General features: G+C 35.2%; 1 protein-coding gene across 15 annotated transcripts in view; it reads left to right on the top strand.

Moving 5' to 3' along the window:
* CASK (calcium/calmodulin dependent serine protein kinase) overlaps window positions 1–14,307 on the top strand; it is a 200,331-nt gene that overhangs the window by 148,190 nt on the left and 37,834 nt on the right. For 13 of the 15 annotated variants that reach the window (XM_062624824.1, XM_062624830.1, XM_062624828.1 and 10 more), the window contains 2 exons: window positions 8,192–8,269; window positions 9,601–9,681. In XM_062624824.1, coding sequence (XP_062480808.1) covers window positions 8,192–8,269; window positions 9,601–9,681 — 159 coding nt within the window. Of the gene's footprint in view, window positions 1–4,021; window positions 4,166–8,170; window positions 8,270–9,600; window positions 9,682–14,307 lie in introns of those variants that run through there. The other 2 variants (XM_062624832.1, XM_062624834.1) reach the window with 2 other exon arrangements.

Raw genomic sequence — 14,307 nt, 5'->3', positions numbered from 1 at the left:
TTAATATAGTCTTTTTTTAAAATATGCAAGAAATTACTAGGTTAGAGTCCTAATTTATAGTGAAATATAATGTCAGATACTGGAGTCTGGATTCCTTACATGAATGAGGTATTTAGGGCACCTGAAATGAAATAGAAGGAAATAAAGTCCTGTGTGATTGTGAGGAGTAATGTAATGGTTCATTATTGATACATCAATGACACAGTTAAAAAAGAAAAAGAATCACCTTCTTGGCACAATTTAAAAGGATGATTGTGGAAAACATCCACACACACCCTGCAGTTTGTTCTGTAAGAATATTGTCCTTAGCACTTTTACCTCTGAAGTGTGAAGGATTTGAATTTACAGGGTAAGTGTATAGCACACAGTAGTTTCTGTTAAAAAGGTTAAAGTTTTACAATAGAGCTAAAATCTGTTCATAGCTCATGTAGGCTGAAGGTTATAAGTTAGTCCCTTGCAAAGAAATAGAACGTACAAGTCAGATACTACTGAACATGTTGACATGTGACCATGAGGTCTGAACCGCTATAAGCATGTGTCCTTGAATCTTTTAACTCTATCAGTTTAAAAAAATAAAATTAGATCTAAGATTGATTTAGAACACTGTGAAAATGTTTTACTTTCTATTGAAGACTGTAAAAAGCAATGTGCCAAGTATGATGCAGAAATAGAAATATTTCCTTTATCATTTTAAAAGCTAAAATAGCTGCTTGTCCAAACTAGAAGTATAACAACTACAGTTAAAAATGGCTACACCCACATATGTAAGCACAGTGGATTTAGAGTATTGAGCTGCACAGATTTGTGTAGTCTTAGTTTCAGATTGAACTTTGTGTGATTTCCCCACGGTTCACAACTGCCTGCAGTTTCACTACAGGACTGTAACCTATTGAGAGAATTTAAACTTGGACACATTTTCACTTTTTGAAGTTTTTGATCAAAAGATAGATACAACAGATATCCCAACATTTAGCTACATAACAAAATGAAAAAAAATATAGCTTAACCTTTCAATGCAAGATTTGGGTGATAAAATATTGAGTGGTAACATATGTAATGCCACTTGGCATCTTTGCCTATTGCCAACACTGGCAAAGGGCTGTATGATTTCCTTCCAACTGTCTGTCACAGTTTAACCCCCTGGCAGCTAAGTATCATGCAGCTGCTCACTTACTTCACCACCACCTTACCTGCCCCCACGATGGGGTGGGGAGGAGAATCAGAAAAAAGTAAAACCTGAAGGTTGAGATAAGAATAGTTTAATAATTGAAATAAAGTAAAATATAATAACAATAATAATAGGAAAAAGAGAGGAATGAAACCCAAGTGGTACACAAGACAGTTGCTCACCACCCATTGACCAATGCCCAGCCCATCCTCTAGCAGCAATTGGCAGCTCCCGGCCAACTCTGCCCAATTTCTATACTGAGCATGACGCACTATGATATGGAATATCCCTTTGGCTCATTTGGGTTAGGTTTCCTAGCTGTGCTCCCACCTGGCTTCTTATGCAGTTCCTCAATGGCAGAGCATGGGACACTGAAATGTCCTTGATTTAGAGGAAGCACCACTTAGCAACAACTAAAACATTGGTGTGTTATCAGCATTGTTCTCAGACTAAAGCCAAAACCACAGCACTGCACCAGCTACTAGGAACAAAATTAACTGTCTCAGCAGAAACAAGGAGACTGTCAAGTAACCAAATTGCTACTAATACACAGACCCCGTGAAGGCAATGAGGAGGATTTCTTTCTGGGTTTCTTTTTATCGCTTGGATTACTATGGAGGCAATGCATGCACAGTTCTTTGGCTGTGCACTTCTTTGGGTTTGGGGGGGGAATGTGTTTTCCCTCTGAAAAGACGACTATGATTTTTCAGGGTTCCACCTTTATTAGACAGATAATGTATCTGTCACCTTCTGTCCTTTAATTTATATTCATCCTCAGTAGAATGAACCTTGATAATCTGTGCTTTACTGAGATGCTGCTCCTGCAGTGTTTGTTGTCACATTGCAATCATGTGCAGAGGGAACTGTACTAATACACAGAGAAAAATATTTGGCTTGGTTTAGGTGAGTTTCCTCTCTTCTCTTCTTCTGCCCAAAAGCTAAGTTCATGATTTACAATAAGTGAAGAAGCCCAAGTGTGGGATGGTTCCAAAAAAAAGAAGCAGCTTGAAGTTAAAATTCCATAGCGTTGATTGACTTTACCTGGCATAATTTTTTCTTACCTGTTGTTTTAGGTAAAGACATAAGAAAATCTGGTTCATCTCTGGCACAGGTAGCAGCAAGTGTAACTCTATTCTACAAGTAACACATTAAGAATATGTAAGAATGCAGATGACTTTTAAAAGCAAATTACAGTTGGCCTACATTTTGCAGATAAGTGTTCCTCTAAAAATCAAGAGTATGCATATTTCAGTTCTATCACGTAAATAATCAAAGTGAAGTTCAGAGTTCTCTTTGCTACTGTAAGAATTTTTTTTACATAAAACAATTCATATGTTGCATGAATGTGAATATGTAGAAAGAAATTGAGTATTTCAAATTAACATAACCTCTGTCAGGGTTACTGAAAGTCTGAGTGCCTGAACTAACAAGTTGTAGTGATGGCAGCTGTCAGTTCTGTGGTATGACAGAAGCAAATATTTGCCTCTTCAGACAGAATTAATGTACTGCTTCAGACTGTCTTGTTCTATGAATACTGTGTCAGGGAGACTTCATTTTAGCAGATTAACTACTTCCTGAAGCTTTCTATTGGGTTAGCTTTGTTCACTGTTTCATTGCACAGCATTTCACAGTGTAAGGAATTTGAATGCAAAGGTTGATCGTACTGCTGTAAGTGTATTACAGGAAGTTTGAAGCTGTGGAGAGCTGAAACCTGTAATGCTTTGGAGTCTAGAAAATAGTCTTAAAGAAGTTTCAGACTTTCATACAAGATGGGATTACAGTGTGTGCTGTAGAATTATAATATGCATTATAAATGAATGTTAGGTCACTGATGCTAAAATGGTAACAGTGAGCTTCAGACACAGACCTTAACAGTGAAAAACAGATTTAAAAGAACAAACTGTCCCTAAACAAAGTTGAAGATAAAGGCCCTGCTGACTGTGGCCTTGTTACTCAGTGTGTTTTTCAGTAGGAATTGTTACCTTCACGGATAAAGGCATAGAATCCCAGGGAAAGAGGCACCCATAGGAAGGTTACAACATTTTACACAGGAAAGGAGAAATTAGAAAGAACTCGTGGAAGAAAGAATGAGGTGGTCTATCGGTTATCTAATTGGCTTTTTAATTTTAGCACTTCTTTGCTATTGCTGCTTGTGAATATTATTTCATTCAGTAGATCATGGATTTCTTTCAGACTTGCAGCACATGAAACCACTGGAGTAAATGGAGATCCATGATAGGGAGCTGTGAAAGGTAACAGAGCAACAAGCCTATTCGTTAGTAAATGTTCCTGTGCAAGGGGCAGCACCTCCACCCAAGAATTTTTAGATGGTACAAAACCTAAAAGTGATGAAAAACAGTCCTCTAATCTCACTGTATTGTATATATTTATATTGTTCAGAAATCAAAAATCAAATATATAATTACATATTTTAATGATTATTTTTAGATGTTTCAGTTTGGAGATTTAAATACTTGATTTTGGCAACCCAGTATCTATCTGTCTGAATTAGGATGGAATCCTCAAAAAACATGTTTGTGTTGAAAGATCGGGGGGGGGGGGGTATGTTCTAGCAGTTCAGTAGCTCTTGTTTTAACAAAAGTTTCTCTTTTGCATCACAGTAACTTCCAGATTTTTGATAAAATACTTGCTGATTTCACTGTGTGATCTAGCTTTGATTGCATTCAAGATTTGACCAGACAGTGAGGCTAAATTTCTCCTAGTTGTGATGCATCTAGATTTTTCAGAGTGACACTGAATGGAGGTTGTGTTTGGGCAGTATTATGACTCGTCTTACAGGAAACAGTTAAAAAGCAATTTCTGCACATCTGAAAAACTAGTCAGAAGAGACGAGTCTGTTGTTTTGTCTTGCCTGCCTGATTGCGGATTAGGCTTTGGACTGTCTGCTTTTAAACATCAGAAGAAACGAGTTCCCTTTATACAGATAGAAGACAACTACGAAGCTGGGCAACTGATAGTGACACAACTTGACTTCTTGTGGGTATTCTCTTCATACTGTTTGTGTTCTAGCATGCAAAACTTAAGCAAAATGTGTCTTTTTAAGAAGTAGTTTTAGTCTATTAATTAGCTATAATGTCAATGTTTGTTATATCTGGTTTTGTTAACATATCTGTTGTGATTGTTAAGGTTTTCTATAGGGAGCTCTTTTTCTGATTTTCCTTGTAGCAAATGCAGAATTGCTGCTGAGAAGTGAGACTGAGAAGCAAAATATTCGGAAGTCTTGAAATTCTAACTATTACAATTGCTGTGGCATTTTACAATTACTGTTAATTATTATTAGAAATTTTTGGTTATATTTATGCTTATTGCTGAGTGAAATGCTTGGAGGTTGGGGTGAGGGGCAGAGTTATTTGCTGGAAAATAAAAGCATCCCAGGAAAAAGAGAGCACATCGTTGGGGCACATACAGATTTTACTCCACTGAATGTCTGTTGGTATTACATAGAAAAACATTCAGTTGAGGACAGTGAAGAATGAACCACTTTATTCTGTTCCATAAGAAACCAGCTTTGGCATGGTCCCTGAAGGATTTAGAGTTGCAGGGCTGCTGTAAAACAGCAGCATTGTAAACAGGCTGATTTTCTGTGATTAAAATTGTGTAGCTAACTGCACATGTTAATATATTCTGTACCACAGGACTATATGAGGCTTGGCTGGAATTGTCATTAATGTTTACTTTAATCTACGATGTGTGCAAACAGGTTTCATTCACAGTTTTTTTAAACATTTTGTAAAACATTCATTTAAAGGTGTGTTAGATTCTTATGTCTAAGGGAGCAAATATTCTTCTTCATGTGTCAAAATGAAACCTCTAAATTCAGATGCCTTCAAATTATAGAGTTGCACATTTCTTTTTCTTAATTGCTTCTTCTACAGCTGCTGTTTAAGTGCAAAAATACTTGAAAAATGTTGCAAAACAATCTTTTTTTTTCAAAGATTGTAAATGAAGTAAGACTGCTCACCAGTTTGGGTGCATTAATGCAGAGCATAAGCTTTGCTCCTCTTGCCAGATTCTGCTGTGCTCTGACAGAAAACTTATAATCTTCTGTAACCAATAAAGACTAATTATTGTTAATGAGTTTTTTAAAATAGGGTTCATAACATAATGCTAAAAAATTCTGTCCAGACTGCACATACAGTTACTAAAATTGGAAATAAGAGATACAGAATAATACCCTGGATGTGTCCTTCTGTTTATATGAGACCATACCAAACAAGACAGTTTAGAATTAGATTTATTTTAGTGCCCAAAAAATTCTGTGAAAGCATTGCTGAAATGGTATCTTGAAAAAAAAATGAAATATTAAGCAAATACTAAGAGGTACAAATACTTCCTTTGTTTCTGGGTTCACTCACTGTTACTTCTTATGATTTTAAAGATATGTCTTGGTTGTAAGCTAAAAACTTCATGAACTAATTTGAATTAGAGTATACCATTTCAACCATGCCATGTTTTAGTTAGAAATTCACCATTTAAATATGCATTTCAAGTTGGAGAAGTTCCAAGTTTCTTTTCAGATTTATTGTGTGTTTTGTTTCCTTCTTGCTTTTTAGAGTTAAGATTGGACAGAGAAAAACACATACTCAGAGTAAATGTAATGTGGTGTAGGCTGCTTATATAGTGTTTCTATTAGACTCTGGAATGAGTGCCTTCGACTGTAATAAGCTTTGAAGGTAAAGTACCCAATAAGATTCTCTAGAAGAGATCTGCTTGTGCTAGGGAAGCTACTAAAAATACATCCTTTCTCTAATTGAGGCTGTCTTCTACCTCCAGAAACAATGAATGGATCCTGTGTCTTGGGTAATATATAGGCTTTAAGCCTTAATGCAAATATGAAGGTTTTTCTCTTAAGTACTGTCAGAGTCCCTCCGAGTAGTTTGATGCTTTGGAAGCAAGTCTCTGTAAGTGGCATTCCTGGAAGATGAAATTTAAGTACCATGCCTCAGTATGAGAAAATAAATGCACCCTTGTTTAGTCTGAACTTCGCCTTGATTTTTTTCTAAACATTCTTAGAGGCACTGCTTTCTACTTTCCTTTCTGCCTCCTTCCTAGTCTCAGAAGATAACTCTCCCATGATAGTGAGAAAAAAATTGTTTCTGTAAACTGCCGGTTCTTTTGAATCACAGTAACAGCAATTTGAGTAGTTAGCAACTTAGCTTTTAAACAATTGTTAGAATAGGTAATTTCATTAATCTTTCCTGTGATTTCTACTATTTCATTAAACAGGATGTATGTGTGTCTCTTAGAAAAATACACTCAATAGTATTCATGTTGGGTATCAGCTCCTACTGCACTTGGTACGCAGTACTTAATGCAGTTTCTCAACAGCTGTATGAATGTGATACTTAACAGTTTGGAGTTGTTGGAGTTGGGGTATGTTTTGTTTACTTATTTAAGAAAAGGAAAAACCAAATAATTGTGTACACAGCTAAAATGTCTCCGGAACTACAAGGTAGCAGAAAGCTTGTAATTTAAAGACTTCACCAGTGGTCAATGCTGCTTGAACTGTTAAGTATTTTGGCAGCACAAGATGAAGTTGTTGGATGTGGAAGAAACTGATTTAGCTTGACTTTTCTATTTTTCCTCTTTATTTATTTACATATGGACTTGAAATGTTCAGCATGTGGGATTATGGTGATGCTATTGGATTGCATTTATTGCAATTTACATCCCTTCTAAAACGGAATAGTGTTTCACATGAGAAATATAAGAGAGCACTTCTGCAGCATGACAGGATTCCCTTTTTCAAATATCCGAGGTTGTCCTCAGCCAATCCATGCAGCTGTAAGCTTCTCCAAGCGAGCTTCTGAGCAACCCTTGCTGAACAGCCTAAATGGGGTGTTCTTATCAACTCATCCTTTACAGTGTTAGGAATGCCAAAGGTGTTAAGAGTCCCTTGTGTATTTTGAAACTTTGTTTATGTACACTATTTTGAATTTCAGTCAGATTTTGAGTATTTCCAAAGTTGAGAGCCTCCACAACTTCCCTGGGCAGCTTGTTGCAGAGTTTCACCACCCTCACTGTGATAAAAAATTCTCTAATAGTCTAAAAATAGTTATTTGTGTCTTTTTTCTGTCTAACATTTCAAAGAAGTCATCTAACATAAATAGATGTAATTACAGGCATGTCCATCTTCATATCATTTGAAAAGTAAGCCGAAAGATTTTTATTTGAAAATAGTACTTATTACAATGCCTTTTTGTTCTCAAGTATCATTTATTCCTTTGAAACCTACACAGTCTGTTAGGTTTGTATGGAAGAAAGCCTGTGATATCTATCTCTTAATTTGAAACTGAAGACAGATCTTTCTCCTATTGTATTTTGTGTAGTTAGGGGGTTTTAAAAGTTTTTTCAAAACAAATAATTAACCTGGAAGGTTTACAATTTCCTATTTAAATAATTTGGCATTCTTCTGTCCAATAGGAAATCCTAGTAAAAATAAGGGTACTTTTGTGTGTGTGTGTGTGTGTGAGCACTCCTTCTTGGGAAGTTTTGGTTTTCTCTTCTAAGATTTTGGCTTTTGTACCCTTCTGTCTTCAAGAGCATTTTCCCATATTCTGAGGTTTATTTAAATTACTGTTCGGAATGTTTGATGCTTTGATTTATTGAGACAAGCGCGATATGCGGAATAATTTGATTTTATAGCAGAATGTATGGCTCACAGCATTTATTTGAGATTCATAGGATCACTTCTAGTAGAAGAATATAGTTTCGGTAAATCTGTGGAAAAAGCATGGGAGGTTTGCAGAATCCCTTAACCTCTTGAACTTTCCCATGTCATCCTATGAACTCTGAATCTATGGCACTGTTCAAATCTGGAAATGTTTAAAAATGAAAAGCCAAAACCCTGAGCTGCTAGATTTTGTATATAAAACATCTGTGGCTCATGCAGTTTAACAGTCATTTTAATTTTGGTAACATAAGCAGGCTATTGTTAGCACTCATCATTACTTTATGTAAAGTAGCATATGATTTCAAAAGTTTGTTTTCCTGTTATTTCAGCTTTATGATAAAATAAACACAAAATCTTCACCACAAATCAGGAATCCTCCAAGTGATGCTGTACAGAGAGCCAAAGAGGTAATGGCTTTAAAATATGTATTTTTTTTTTTTACTTTGAAAGTTTGATTGTATTTCAAGTGAAACATTTTTTTCTTCATTAAGACATCAATGCATATTCTGTTGTATAATCTGAATTATTTCTGAATTCTACTGTTGCTTATTTAAGTTACATAAATGTGCATCATTGAATTATGTCTGTGTTACATACATTACTCAGTTTCATCGCTTAACCTTTGCTGCAACAATAGCAGCATTAAAATACTGTTGTTGGGTAAATGCAGTATCTTTAATATTCAGTTTATCTGCAGAAGTTTCATATTTATATGATTAAGTCACAAAAAAACAAAAAAAACCCCAACATTTCTAGGTATCAGATCCTTAAATTTAAAAACTAAATTTATCATAGGTAGCTCTAAGAAAAGCAGACCTAGAAATGCAAGAAGGTGGCCCATTTGACCAAGTAAGACTCAGATGTTCATAAGTATACCCGACAGACAGTATTTTGTTTATTTATTACAAGTAGTGAAAGCAAAATAGCTGTATTCTATATTATCAGTATAAGTAAGTACAGTTCTTAAGGGTAGTGTCAAAGGGAAACACTGTTTATAGTTCTATTAAAACAGAATGAACAGGAAGACTTTAAAACAGTGTGTAGTGACTGAAGTCACACTGTAGAAACCCTGAAGTCCTATTCTGAAAATTTTTCTGTAAGTTAATCCTGGAAGGTGCTTCTGGAAGTAAATTACTCTGCTTTTGTTTTCCAAGTAGCTGCATGTGAAAATAAAGGTGTAAGTATCAGGTTGCAGGCAAATAGGTTAAAGATTTACTTCCTCTTCCTTCTCCCAGTGATAAGCTGAAGTATGGCTCCGATTTTACAAAATCTGGAGCTTGGAGGTGAGATAGCAGATGGACTACACCTACACTTGATGTCTTTAATGATCTAATTTGTGGGAGAAGGCTTTATGAGTCTTCTTAATTCTGCTTTTAAACTGATTATTTTAATAAATTAAGATCGTGCGTGAAAGTAGCAGTTGTTGGTGGTGATGTGTGTCTCTTATTAGCACTTCCTTTCTGATTCCATATATTTAGCTGTTGGAGGAATACTTTCAATTGAAAAAGAGTAACTGTTTCTTTCAAATTTTTGCTTTAATCTCTCTCAGAAAGAAAATCGAAATGAGGTATTTTATTCTCTTGGGGGAGCACATTCTCCTAAGTGCTCTCCTGTCAAAAATATTCTTTTGTGTATTCTTATAGATATTCTGACTGATCGGTGAGGGCTTTCATTTGTTTGATTAACAGCTTTATTTAAAAGAAAGTTATCATGGGCATTTCTCCTCCTTATTTTGCAGGTATTGGAAGAAATTTCATGTTACCCAGAGAACAATGATGCAAAGGAGCTAAAGCGTATTTTAACACAACCTCATTTCATGGTAAGCAAATGCTACTCTTCTTGGGTTTATTTTTTATCATATTCTTTATATTAGAAAACTTAAGTTCAGTAAGTTCTCCCTAAAATCTGCAAGAGATGAACCTGCATATAATACAATATATCTATTCATAAATATTTCTGCTGGTCTGGCAAAATAGTTACTGTTACTACTACTATTGGTCCTCATTACTGTGCTGAAAACTGTCAACAGTTTGGAATGATCTAATTATGGAACAATTTCACTGTCTTTAGGGGAGCTGTGTTGCACTTAGAAGAGCGAATCCTTTTGGATTTGCATAGGCAGAGCTGGGATCGTTATTTTTCTTTCTTCCAAGGTCTTATTAGGATAAAGGTGAATGAATACATTGCAAAATAACTGTTTATTCAACACTATTTTATGATAAATCAATAGCTTCTACAATCTAGTTACATATCAATTCCTACTGTGTCTATTTCACAAACCTGATTTGTTGGCAGTAATTATCCTAAGTTCTGTGACTGCTTAATAACTTGATTCAAGTTAGTGAAGCCCAGTCTTTTCAAACTGCTTAAAAGATTTCTTCTGTTTTTGCCGTGGATGAAGTTCATAAATTTAGAAATAAAAGTGCTTGCTTAAATCTGCTGTACACTATTGTCAGTTTAAAATCATGAATTTGACTTTTCCTTACACAAGGGTTATTGTGGGGGGCTTTGTGGAATTTGCTCACCTGAAAGCTGAATTACAGTAAGTCTGAAGGATAAACCTAATTTCCACGAAAGAGTGAGCTGAAACAAACCTCATATTCAGGTATAAGATTAAATCTGGATAGCTCCATGTCCCAGTGTGTTCTTTTGATGGCCACTCTAGCCTTGCGTGCATTTATTTTAGTACTTAAAATCAGAGTAGGAGTGTGTTTTGAAGTGAATCTCCTGATTGTTACTTTATATAGAGAGCATGAAAACCAGATTCAGCTAAAATAAAATTCAAAGATGTACTCCAGAAGCCAGTGTAATCCAGCATCTGATGGGCATTCAGTCCACAAGGCAAGATAGAAGCTGCTCAGAAGTAATCACTCCTGCAACATGTTCAGTGTGTACATCACATCCTAACTAACACAATTATTTTACTTGCCGATTCATTCCTGTTTCATTACGCTAATTGCTAATGCAGACATTGGCTTTTTATGTTGTACTTAGCCACACAGATATGCTATTGCCTGGAGATGATACCTATCCTGAAGTTGGTAACAAATCTGGTTGAATATTTGACAGGAAAACTTGCTTGAAATAGAACATAAAACAAGGCGGAATGGTACTTACCTGTATTGTAAGAAATATTTAGGAAAAATCAAAGGGGGAAGGAAAAAAAACAAGAATAATACTCTCTGGTGCTCTACTTTCATTTGATTTACCTTTTTTTCTTTGCATAATTACCACACAGTGTTGATAAAACATTAGGCACTGTGGAGAAAGACCATTTTTTAAGTATGAATTACTTTCAGAGTAGGCATCAATAAAAATTAATGTGGCATATAAAAAATTCATATATCAAATCAAGCAATAGGAAGAGTGAGCTGGAAATAATCTTTTACAGGTATCTGTATTTCCACCTGATATCTTCCTAAACATAAAACCATCTGTCAGAATTCTTTTGCTGCAATTTTATAAAAAGTTGGGGTAGGTTTTTTATATGGAATAAGCTGCAAATCAGTAAAGAGGTTTTTTTATAAGGAATAATTTCAGTAAGTTAGTCTCTGGCGTCCCAAGCTAAACTGCTAGTTGATGTAGTCACATCCCCTCTCCCCATGTTTCATCCTCTCCCTTGCACTACACTTTGGTACTGTACTGTGCCAAACTAGTAGAAAACTGCTCCAAAAAGAGCAAAAAGATTTAGGGACAACTTAAATGCTGCCAGAGCCAGAAGAAGCAAGGGAACAAGCACACAGTCCATGTTAGGGAGGATATGGAGGATATAAGGTGCAGACACCAAAGACCAGAGAGTTTCCAGATGTCAGAGGCAATCCCATCCTCTCCCATCGTTCCTAGTCCTGCTTCTGGATACACCTCTTATAAAGTTGCAGACCTTACAAAGTTGTTCTTATGTATCATGGTAAACTTTCCTTCAGAGCCAAAGCCTTTAAAATAGATACCATTATGAAAGGAAATAATTTTATAAAACAGTATTGCCAGCCTACACTCAGTGTGTTTACCAAACACTGTACAGAGCAATACTCTGGTTAGTAAGTTGCTAACCAGAGACTGAAGCAATAAGGTTTAGTAAGTAGGATCATATGTATTATCACCTGTATGATAGCATTGTATTTTACTGTTGTTTATGTTATTACCTGATGTGTATACCTGATCAGAAGACAATGGAGTATAGTCTGAATCGTGTACTTAAACACAGTGTTATTGGTTTAGACTATGTATAGGCCTTTACAAAACCAAAGCAAATAAAGCATTTGTAGGTACACTTACTGGCACTGAGATCTTCAAGTTCAAGCTTTCTTGTTTTAGTTTTGGTTTATCCTTGGGTGCCTCATGGGTACGGGAGTGAATTATTAATTTAGTCTGTACATGCTTAACATTTTAATTCAAAAAACTTATGTAAATTTTGCATAGAGATCTTCCAGCGAATAATTAATTTAAGAGTTCTTTAAAAGATTATCAAGTACCTCATTTGTTGTGTTCAAGGAGCTTTTATTCAATTACACAACTAGTTTTTCAAATGTGCCAGTTTTATTTGCAAAAGGTTCTATTTCTGTGTTTAGTATGTGGCAGCAATCGAAATGCTTGCTATACTGGGAGAGCTTTCCTTAATTACATATTGAAGTTTTAGCCATCATCATGTGCCTTCCTACACTGTTCTTTAGAGACAATGATCCTACAATATAGTAGTAAGCAGTTGTTCTCACTAGACAAATTTTCAGCATGATTATGATGTTTTGCAAATGAAAAGGAGACAGGAAAAAAATCTAAGTTATCAAACTTAACAGAAATGCATGAAAATTAGTATCTTTAAGTCCAATAGCTGTCTTTATATTACAGGTTTTCAATATTTAAACTGAACTTGCTGTACTTTAATATCTGGTGTTTCTGAATTTGTGTTATTTTTTGTTAACACATTCAGAAGTAATCTAGTATAGTTTTGAACCTTTAAAAATGTTCAAACTACCATACTTTAACCTCCTACAAAGTGTACACTATTGCTAAAAATACAGTATAAAGCCAGACAAATACGTGACGTGAAACAAATATAAGGCCCAAAAATGTAATGTTGAAGCATGGAGAGTATAACAGATACAGGCAGGTGCATGAAGTTGAGTAGCTTTGAATAGATTGAGCTGAAGGAAGCATAAAAGATTATCTTGCTCTGTTAAAAAGCACTTGCACACAAAGCCAAGACCACACTCACTCCTAGAGTGGATATTTCTTGTAACAGCCAGAGCTAATGCATGTTTGCACACAGCTGCTCTTATCTTGTCTGGGACAACTGCAAACAGTTTTCAGATGCTAGAATGAGATTTAAGCTAAATCTCTAAACCTATATAGGAGTATTCACACATCAGTTTACACCCAATTAAAAAAAAAAATCAAATTAAGAATTTATTTATTTAAAGTGATTTTACATGTATGGTCCAGATTTCTAATACAAAATATTGCTTTAGTAGTACAGACTAATGCAGAGGAATTGTAAATTTGAGCTTAGAGGTTGACAAAATAAGGTGAAAACGGAAAATGCAGATACAGGTTAGTATTTAACTAAAAGCAGTATTTGTGTGAGTGGGCTTAAAACACTAGAAAAACAGGAAGGAATATGGGCAGAGCCTTGCTAATTTAGGGAATTCCATTCCATCATTATAATGCTGAATTCCAAACTATAGTTTGAAACTGATTTGAGGAAAACTGTTTATGAAATTACCATTTATAACATGGTACACTTTAGAATTCCTACCTTGGGGACAAATTCAGGATTTTGCAGAGGCCATGAAACTCCCATTTCTCCCTTGGATTCTACTTTAGAAATACATCTTTTATCACTTTTTTTTCAGTTTAAGTTGTACTTCAACATTTTCATTGAAGACTAAGATGTTGCAGAGTCAGATTTCTCTGCCAAATTAAATTCTAGATGTCAATCTAAAGCCTTGCAAGATTGGTGGGTTTTGTAAGTTAAGAGCTATGAGCATTTAGATGAAAATTAACAAGATATGAACTATAATATTGATGGTTCTAACTGCAGTGGTCGCTGATGTCTCTACTTTTGCGGAGATACTGCAAGAACTAGGCTTGATTTATCAATCCCTATCTGAGAAACATGACAATTTGGGTATAAAAGCAGGATCTATGTCTGATGCTTGATAAGTCAGTATAGGAGTAGAACTAGCATGTTCACATATAAATCATATCTAGGTTTTGGACAGAAGCAAGTTTGCTATAATATACTCATTAAGAGTTGAATGCAGATATGAAATGACATTTAAACAATTATGTGCTGTACCATTCTCTACATGAAGAAACAGAATAAAACCAACAAAGTACTATTTGAGCAGTTTATTGGTTTAGATGGTAATTTTTATCAGGCATTCTGAATGCAGTGTGGTTGTGCTGGGTCTGTGCTCTGGAGGAAGGGGAGACTATGGAAGTGATT

The sequence above is a fragment of the Pezoporus occidentalis genome, unplaced genomic scaffold (assembly GCF_034315485.1).
Source record: "Pezoporus occidentalis ecotype Australia unplaced genomic scaffold, CSIRO_AGI_Poc_V1 ctg272, whole genome shotgun sequence".
Lineage (NCBI taxonomy): Eukaryota > Metazoa > Chordata > Aves > Psittaciformes > Psittacidae > Pezoporus > Pezoporus occidentalis.
This window is presented reverse-complemented; position numbering and strand designations above follow the sequence as displayed.